At 39.8% G+C, this 9,991-nt stretch overlaps 1 protein-coding gene and 1 long non-coding RNA gene across 2 annotated transcripts in view; one reads left to right on the forward strand and one right to left on the reverse strand.

Annotated features, from left to right (window-relative positions):
• The first annotated feature begins 2,685 nt into the window (after positions 1-2,685).
• LOC136824978 (uncharacterized) overlaps positions 2,686-9,991 on the forward strand; it is a 20,977-nt gene continuing 13,671 nt past the window's right edge. Inside the window, exons 1-3 of the mRNA XM_067080964.1 lie at positions 2,686-3,049; positions 7,963-8,037; positions 8,181-8,289. Coding sequence (XP_066937065.1) covers positions 2,800-3,049; positions 7,963-8,037; positions 8,181-8,289 — 434 coding nt within the window. The 5' untranslated portion in view covers positions 2,686-2,799. The remainder of the gene's footprint in view (positions 3,050-7,962; positions 8,038-8,180; positions 8,290-9,991) is intronic.
• LOC136856526 (uncharacterized) lies at positions 3,182-4,225 on the reverse strand. Its single transcript, XR_010858382.1, has 2 exons — positions 3,513-4,225; positions 3,182-3,397 (listed from the first exon to the last, which is right to left on the reverse strand). It is a non-coding gene; the product is annotated as an uncharacterized lncRNA (long non-coding RNA).

The following is a 9,991-nucleotide window of genomic DNA, read 5'->3' on the forward strand; positions in this document are numbered from 1 at the left end:
ACTCTACGGGAATAAAACCATCATTTCAACCCCCCGACCCCAACCTGGCTCCACTTTGCCGCACCCCCGTGACGTCCGTAACTCACGGGAATAAAACCACCAATTCAAACCCTGACCTCAAATTGACTCCACTTTTTTGGGGCGTGGCCACCTGTAACTCTACGGGAATAAAACCAACATTTCAACCCCGACCCCAACCTGGCTCCACTTTGCCGCACCCCGTGACGTCATGTAACTCTCACGGAATAAAACCACCAATTCAACCCCTGACCTCAAATTGACTCCACTTTTTGGGGCGTGGCCTGTAACTCTACGGGAATAAAACCAACATTTCAATCCCCGACCCCAACCTGGCTCCACTTTGCCGCACCCCCGTGACGTCATGTAACTCTACGGAATAAAACCACCAATTCAACCCCTGACCTCAAATTGACTCCACCACTTTTCTACCTCCTGTGACGTCACGTAACTCTACGGAATAAAACCATCCTTCCAACCCCTACCCCAAATTGACTCCACCTTTCCTACCCCCCCATGACGCCACGTAACTCTACGGGAATAAAACCATCCTTCCAACCCCTGACCCCAAATTGACTCCATTCCTAACCCCGTGGCGTCACGTAACTCTCACGGGAAACCCTTCATTTGAACCCCGACCCCAAATCGACTCCACGCTTATGCCCCCGTGACGTCACGTAACTCTACGGGAATAAAACCACCCCACCCCAACCCCAAATAGACTCAGTTCACTGCTTTTTGCGACTCATGTCCCCTTTAATTGTTTTCAACGTAACCGGGACGTTTACCTCCTCCTCATATAAAATCTCTAAATTAATATATGCACATCGCGAATGTAGCCTCTCTCTCTCTCTCTCTCTCTCTCTCTCTCAGCCGTTACATTTTGCTTAGATATTCGGAGTATCATGATAAAAGGATATTTGGCGACTGACTTCAACCTCATGTGAGACATATATTTATCAATTTGATATCTCCCCCAATAACCGACACACGGATGAAACCTGACCTTATCGCCATATTTGCCAAGCTGACTTCACCCTCACGTGAAATTTTATCTATCATAGAATTTGAGTCATAATCTCCATACACTACACAAGTTTAAAGGCAAACACTTCAATTTGTTTATTTATTAATACCGAGTTTGAAAGAGGTTAAATGAAAAATCAAATGACAGACGGAATTTCAGTTTTGTTTATTTATTAATACCGAGTTTGAAAGAGGTTAAATGAAAAATCAAATGACAGACGGAATTGTTATTTTATATTTGTAACCAATGCTAAATACAGGGAATGAATTAATATTCCATACAAATACATACATTAGAAAAAAACTGTATATACAAACACGAACGCGATAATATACGCATTCGCTTTTCCAAAAACAATACTTCAACGAAACACACGGCTACTAAATATTTTCTAACTTGTTCCTTCACATCACAGCCTCAGTATATGCCACATACATCTACTCCAGCACTTTCCCGACCGTTTATCAAAGACGACGTTTCATCTAACACCTCAAAGCTTTTAAATTTAGCTAACAAGTTTTTCATATATAAATCTTCCACGCACCTTTCCTCCAACAGGGATAAATTCTTTTTCATTATAGCCACGCAACATATTTTACCAATTTTGCTCATTTCATCACTGAATGTAGCTAACACAGGTAAATATTGATTCAACCAAGTCGTATTAACACGCCCGCTTTGACCGATGCCAGCGGAAAGATAACATACTTGACATAGTCATACGATGATTTAGATAATTCTTCCTTCAATTTCTTGACCGAAGAAAAAAGTGGTTGAATCTCATCTGCTTACTATCTCTGGCCAAACGATCGGCATGATCTTCATCTTTGGAATAAGCCACGCTCTTTTGTGCGTATTCGTTCTCTTCAATGGGGGCGCCGATACCGTATTGTGTTAATAAGGTAGCTATGGTAGGAGATCAACTTCATCGTTGCATTCCCAAGATGTGATATTTTCAGGTCTTTTCACAATGGCGGAACCTTCAATACCCCTATCACGAGGACATGCATATGATGCACCAGTGCGAGAATATCGAAAACCTGCCAACTCGGCATACGGATAAGCACGAATGACGTCTGCCACCACACCGTAATTCCTGCATGTGACACAATTAGTGGCCACTACTAAACACGTGTTCCGCTTCCTGAACATATTTTCGGACAAGTTCCCGAAAACTAACTTGCACGAGGAGGTTGATGAAGCCATGGCGAGAGTCCACGTCTTGATGTGACAATCCTTCAAGAGATAATGAGCTACCCGAGCTCCCTGCCTTTATCACAATCACCGATTACAAACCAGTTGTGACGAAGCATCAAGTCTCTCTCCTCCCAGCCATGATTCACACACACACGAATAAACAAGTCTTATCATTCCCTCACGCCAAAGGTCATCCACACAGATCGGTGTGATCTACATCTTTGGAATACAATACTTCAACGAAACACCGTATGTCACACCTGATTATTACTTTCTGACTGAACACCATAAATACAGCCGACAAGGGAAATTGACGTTATTCCATGCCCAAAGTTTATAAGAGTAAGTGCATCAAGTATTTCTCTTGACCGGAACGTCATTCCCCGTCACTATTCAGTGAGTAGCATATAAAACACTTTCCATTTACTCGAACATATAGTAAATATTAAAAACAGCAATAAGATTCATCTGTATACGGAATAGATATTCATATGAAATAATGTACCCGTTGAAAGAAACAGAATATATAAAACAGTCATTATTTCTCTCTTTCAGATATGGGAAATAACTCCAGTAGCGAACTGTCAGCTGACGAAGTAGCCACTCAGGTCAGACACCATTACTACTATGGTGCTGGAGCCCCCAACACATTTATTAGGAAGGTGAAAACAGGTCATGACCATGAAGCAGGAGCAGAAGAAGAAGTAGCAGGAGATGCAACAACCCCCGCTGACAGCCCACAGCAGTGCAACCCACCACCAACTCCGCCACCACCCACTACTGAAGGAAACGAGCAACCCGGTGAAGGTATGTAAAACCGATGTGTTATATATTTATTTAATAATAGTTCTTGATTCCATAGAAACACACACTCTTTTTTCTCCGTTTTCCTGTTTTTGATTTCAAATGGATTGTGGGCATAGTAAAAAAACACGTATATGATTATTCATAAGGATTTATTGACCACATAAAAGACAGTGTACAAATTCAATACACTAATCACCGTCAGACTGTCTCAGCACACATCCCAATATAACGTCCACGTGTATCCTTATGATAAGGCGAATATTCCGAAAAGCGTTTAAGAGGAAACGACTAAGACGTCTTAGCATTTTATCACCGACGTTCACGGGTGAATGATTCTCACAGCTCATCCTGAAATAAGTAAAAAATAGTTATGTGATTCACGGTGTATGATACATATATAGAATATATCCTTAACAGAATGTGAATGGGGTAATATAAAAATCAAAGAAAAATATGCATTTACCTTAGTTGTTTAAGATGCGGAGACATTCCTTGTATGTAATAGCACGTTTGACCCCCGACCTCCAATGTGAACATTTAAACTTTTTCAAATATTTAAAATAATATCCCGTTATCCATTTATCATTGCCTCTCAAACGAGTGAATGAGAATACATTTTGTATTAAGGATAATACTGTTTTCACACCTCGGTGACTCACGCAATGAACAAAAAAACTAACGTAAAGACCGCATTTGTACGATTTATCGGGTTGTATTTGTTTTATTAGTCGATAGAGGCTATATTTGGGATGTGCATATATAAATTTAGAGAAGTCATTCGAATAAACTTTAGGATTTATACCGTAACTATCAAAAAGAAGATTATATTTCTAGGTGATTTTTCCACGTAAAAACATACCCAATGACCGACAATATTAATATCAGTAGACGAAGATAATGTATTAGATATAAAAACTAAAGGTTTGATTCTATTTTCTGGCAATGTCAATAATCCTACTTCATCCGAAGCGAACACACCTAAATATTTAACCCGGTCACCGAGTGAACCTTTTAAACTTATTTCAATTTCTTTTGTATCCATTCTATTTAACCCCTAACATCACACTGAATAACTCTATCCGCATCCACCGTTAAAATACCCTTGGTATCCCCGAAAAGTAAAATAATGCAAGGGTTAGGTGTAGCCGTACCCAGCCTGATCGATATTCGCAGGTTTGCCGAAATTTCCACTGGCATGGAATCTTCAACATCTTCCACCACAAAATTAAAGCAGTAAATAGCTCTACCATTTTTAAAACTATCATAAGTGATCAGATTATCACCGCCACCCCTATACTTTTCTGCGTCTCGTGATATAATTGCATGATGGTATTAGGAAACTGCATTGAATATTATATACAGTATTCCCATTAACGGTAATATGTATATTATTTAAATCGAAAGATTGAAAATATAGGCTATTGGCTGCGTAATCACCTGAAAATGTTTCCATATCAATCATGGCCAATGTGATTTTTTCAGGTATACAACTGTTAAAAGGTTGATCAATTAAAATCGAATTTTCATTTTGCCCAATAACGTATGTCTTGTATAAAGTCTTATCAAATATATATTGTATAGGATTAACTGCTATCGCCTCATTTAAAGCCGACATTGCGTTATAATGTGGGGTAACTCTATCGATCCATAATTTAACCTTTTCTATATTTATCACATTTAAATGTCCGTCTGTGTGGGCACCCATAACCCAGTTATTATTTGCTAATTCGAGCCTAAGCCTCAAGTCAATCGAATCCAGTAAATACATGTCTATAGTCGCTATATCCAAAAGAAGTGGAAAATATGTATGCACGCCCCGCGTTTAATGTCGCCCATAACTTTCGTCTCCCACCTGCTGGTTTGACCGAAGGTATTGGCAGTAAATTGTCGAGTTACCGTGTGTGTTACATGATAGTCATCATATAAAAATCCCGCCCGACCGGTGGTAGGTAATGCCGAGGGCTTTATCATTTTCAGCATTTTGATATATGATTGATAGTTAAATACAGGACAGGATTCCACCAACTTTTCATTCAAGAAAACAGAAGCGGATTTAAATAATGTATTACTTAGACCATTAACGACAGACACGTGATCATCATCTGCTAATTGCGCGCCGGCCCTATCTATTGTGATATATAATTCTAAAGCTATACTTGACAAATCTAAGAAAGAACCTGCCACCCCATTAATGCGAAATTCTATATATTTATCAGTTAGAATTTGATTTACGGAAATATTGCAAGGTGTAAATCCAGTCTTTCCTTTGAATTAATTGAAGTTTCAATAATTCTCCGTCTATTAACATTCGGGAACAATTCAGATATACCCGCAATATACGATGAAACAGGAACTTGATTACCAGTTCCGGGTATGTTAGGAACTACGCTAGCCATATTTTGTGTTTATATAATTTGAGATGAAGGGTAGAACGAGTGCGTACCCGCCGAATGTCAATTGATGAATGAGTTACAAAAGATCGTACACGTCCTTATTATATGTACTTCTAGATTTAACGCGTGTATCCTTCCTCTTCCTACGTTTTTCTTTCCTCCCACACTCGACCGTCTAACTAAACGTTTCACCGTTTTCCTCCGTCTCGTTCTTCTTCTTCTCCTTCCAGTACCGCTTAAAATTCGTTGTCCAGTAGTTTTGAGGGCTCTTATACCATTTCGTTTTAAGGATTCTTTTAAAGGTAAACCGTTGTTTACCATATCAGATAACACAGATCTACCGAATTCATTAACTGAAGGTTTCGCGGCATTAAATAGAAAAGGAAGTACTTTACGTGCAATACCACTTATAGTAGAAAAATACCACTTCCCCTCCTGCGACCGGGATAGAAAACGGAAATATCCTCAAACCCCGCCCCTCTCCTTAATAAAGGGTCTGATAAAAATAGTTTTTAAATTCCGCCTCTGAAGGAGGCGCGAATAACACTCTCATTTTACTGTTTATACTATTCCCAAACAATTTAAGTGGAGCTTGATTCACACGTTCTAGTTGACTCGAGGGTGTTACGATCACGAATAAGGAATGCCAAGGGTGAACATCGAATTATATACGTACCTATTCATCTAATTTTCCTCTAGGTTTTATACGGAGCAGGCAAGTAACGCTTGAGTCTTTAGCGAAATGTAAAAGGTGTCCATTTTGATCCGTGATAAGAATAGAAATCTGATCCAAGATGTTCGTGTTCAACAATTTGTAGACTGTATTATGTATTCCTTTTCCTCTACCACTTGCTAAAGTAAAACAGTCCAATATATTGACTAGTCTCCCACCAAAATCGTCGGTTGAACTATATCCGTATACACATATATATAATCTACCCCACAATTATCAGGTAGAGAATCAAGGGAAACGTGTTCATTCAATTCACGCCCACCATATATTTCATAACCAGTATTAATATGAAAACCTAATAATTTCGCGGCTTTTCCACTAAATTTTACGTATATACTTTTAACGTCCCCCGGTCTCAGTTTCTCTCTCTTGATACGTGGCATAGTAATTCTCCTTAAATCTTCATCCCAATGAAATATACCGTTACTATTAAAATAATTTATGAAATTATCACCGTAATAAACTTTCAAATAATCATGCACGTCCTTATTAAGAGCTCTCACGAGTCTTTTCATATCCCCGCTAACATCGCTATTCTCGGTCTGTACAAATATGTATGCCTATCACGTTTATGACGCTCTGTAATAAATTCGAGAGTGAATAAATCATCTTTGGATAATATAGCGTAATAACTCCCCTGGAACATGATCGAAGCTAAACCTACTTCATATTCAACCCCATTAGGTAATAATATAGGTGTAGGTAATCTATTGGCAAATTTCGAAGGTGTATTTTTGGTATACGTGTCTAAACAGCCGAGACTGCTCAAATATATGGTGTGTTCACCAGCCATGTCGGTTAAATACTACGATGGGTATATGTCACGAATGGTATTTATAAGAAAAGTTCGATAGCGTTTTATCTAGGTCTTATATGCAGACTGCATGATACAACCCCATTTTCAGTAAACATTATTTCTTCACCGTTCTGATCCGAGACATCGATGGTAATGTAATCCAATACATCAATGGTATTTAAAGGTTTATAAATGGCATTATGCACATCCTAACGTGAAACAGTCTAAGAGATTAACCATTTTATCACCCAAGATGGTAGGTTGAATGATACCCGAATACAGGTGAGGTCTCAACGCACCCGAACTGTATATTAAATACCTGACTTTTTCATTGAAACCAAACATATTAGCTGCTTTAGCGCCGAGTTTAATCGTAATTGAATCAATCATGTCAACTTTGGCCACTCCTGCATCGACATGTGGAATGCTCATTACCTTCGTGTCATCATTCCATGAGAATAAACCGTCCCTGCGGATAGCTCCGCGAATATGCTCACCGTAAAATCCAGATAATTGTTCAATAATTTCCGTATTAAACGCTCTAGTCATGCCATTCATATCACCACCCAACAAACCCGAAATGGACTTATAAATATAAGTATAAACGCGTTTCCCAACTGACTCGTTATAGATCACGTTAAATTGAATAGTAAAATCAATGTCTTCTGGTTTAATAGCGTAATATAATTTCGGGAGAATGACTCCCACTAGGCCCACTTCATATTCCACTTCTTTCGGTAATGATATTGGGGCAGCTAACCTATTGGTAAATTTACACGCCCGGTTTTTCTGGAAATGTACTTATACATGCTTTGCTATTCACGTATATGATGTGATCGCTACACATGTTGAATGTAGACTGTATGACTAACAATGGGCATCGGGTTTATAAATAATATGTGTACATAAAAACCTCCACGTTCATGTTATACATAAAAACCTCCACGTTCATGATATGTCATGCAGTATTCATGAATTTGTTATCTCACAGATTGCCACGTCATTAAAGAAGATGTCCAAGCCTCTAGCCGCCATGATGAATCATCCTCACCACACTCCGATCCAGGTAAAATATTATTATTATTATTATATTATCATTGTTGTTTTTGCAGTTATTATTATTATTATTATTATTATTATTATTATTATTATTATTATTATTATTATAATACACGTTCACTCCGGTGCTAATTAACACGATCTTTACAGATCCCTTCGCTGAAGACTTCCCATTAGATGAAGATTTGATGGGGAGTAATAATAATGAAGCGTCACGCATTGGTGGAGGGGATCTGCACTCGCGAGGAAAGAACGGAGGGTAACAAGGTAGTGAGTACCATTCATTATGCGGCTGCGGTAGGGTCACACATTGACGTGGCAATGAAGCTAAGTAGTAGCATAGCCCGATTACGCGAAGATGTGCTCAGTAACTTCCTTGAAAGAGGTATTCGCTCGGCTATGCTCTACTTGTGTGTTATTATCACCAGTGTGAGGATGCTAGGCGACATGAATGAAAAAATGCTTTTTATTTATGTACCCCGCCTATCCTCACTACGATTGACTCGATCTATGACTCCTGGAGGAGGCTATTGAGTTTATAGCTAATAACTTGGAAGAAAGACTCAACCGTACTGAGGGTTCGGGTTGGTGTATGACCTCGCTGGACAGGGTTGAACTTCATATCACGCGGCGTGAGTTAGTGAATATTAATAACTTCAAGGCGTATCCCAAGGGAGTCCGTGGTAGTGATCAGGTTATCAATATTCAGTCCGGGTACAACTGTGTTATTACAGCATTAGAAGCTTACGTTGTACTCCGGGATAACCCTCCCACACGTATTAACAACCTCCCTCGTGTCTTAATGAGGAGGATGGGGAGGGCAATTTAATATCAAACACTCGCCTGCAGATATGCCGTTGACCCATGACTCTTTCAAAACATTAGAAAAGGGGAATAACCTCAACATATATCTGTATAAATTATGTGAATTAGGCATGGGGAAACAGCGGAAAAAACATTGGACGGTACATCTGGCGAGGAAAGGTGGTAACCCCCAAAGCCGTCATTTGGTCACGTTGTTATTAATCACTGACGACCACGTTGCGTTGATTAAGGATATGTTGGCATTCGTGAAGAAGTTCCGACACGGATTCAAGCAGGGGCGGGGGACTGAGCACGCGGGTGGTATGTGTTACAATTGTTTGACTTTGTTTAATAGTCCCACCATCCGCGAGGCACACACTCAGGCCTGTACCGCTCGAACCACTGTCGAATACCCAGAACCCGGTCAATTTAAACAGTTTACTAAAGTTAAAGCTCTGCAGCCAATCTCACACATGGCTTTCCTGGATTTTGAAGCGTATAATATTCAACCGAAGACCGGAGAGGACGATCCGAGAATAGTATCTCGGCAGAAAGCTTTCGCTTACTGCTACGTGATCGTTGACGGTAGAACGGGGGAATATTGTACCCATAGACTAAGTCACGGAGAGAAATGCGTTGATGATTGTTTGCAGAACATGAACCGGGACTGGGCGTTATTGCGCGAACGAATGCGTGCGTATCCTTTACATATGACTCCTGAATCCACCCGTAAGTTTGAAGCGAGCACTCATTGCGAAGGCTGCAACGTCGAATTCAAGGCTGGAGTCACGAAATGCGACATCACGCTCATTCTGTGGCACGGGATAACTTTCTGTGTGCACTGTGTCAACAGTGTAATTTGAAGATTCAATTTAAGGAGCCGACTTTAACAGTGTTCGTACACAATTTGTCATATGACATCGCCCTGGTCTTGAAAGAGGCGGGGGCTCAACATGATTTTGAAATTCTGAAACGCGAGGGTAGTAAATTTTACTCAGCCAGATCAGGCAATCTGAGATTCGTGGATAGCAACAACGTGATTAGAGGGACCCTTTCTAGTCTCGCCTCGAGTCATATCAAACAGAAAGGTTCCTCGAAATCGTACGTAAGTTGTTAACCCAGTATTCTCGGGATTGTCTCGATTTAGTTTTGGGTAC

Source organism: Macrobrachium rosenbergii, chromosome 36, assembly GCF_040412425.1.
Source record: "Macrobrachium rosenbergii isolate ZJJX-2024 chromosome 36, ASM4041242v1, whole genome shotgun sequence".
NCBI lineage: Eukaryota > Metazoa > Arthropoda > Malacostraca > Decapoda > Palaemonidae > Macrobrachium > Macrobrachium rosenbergii.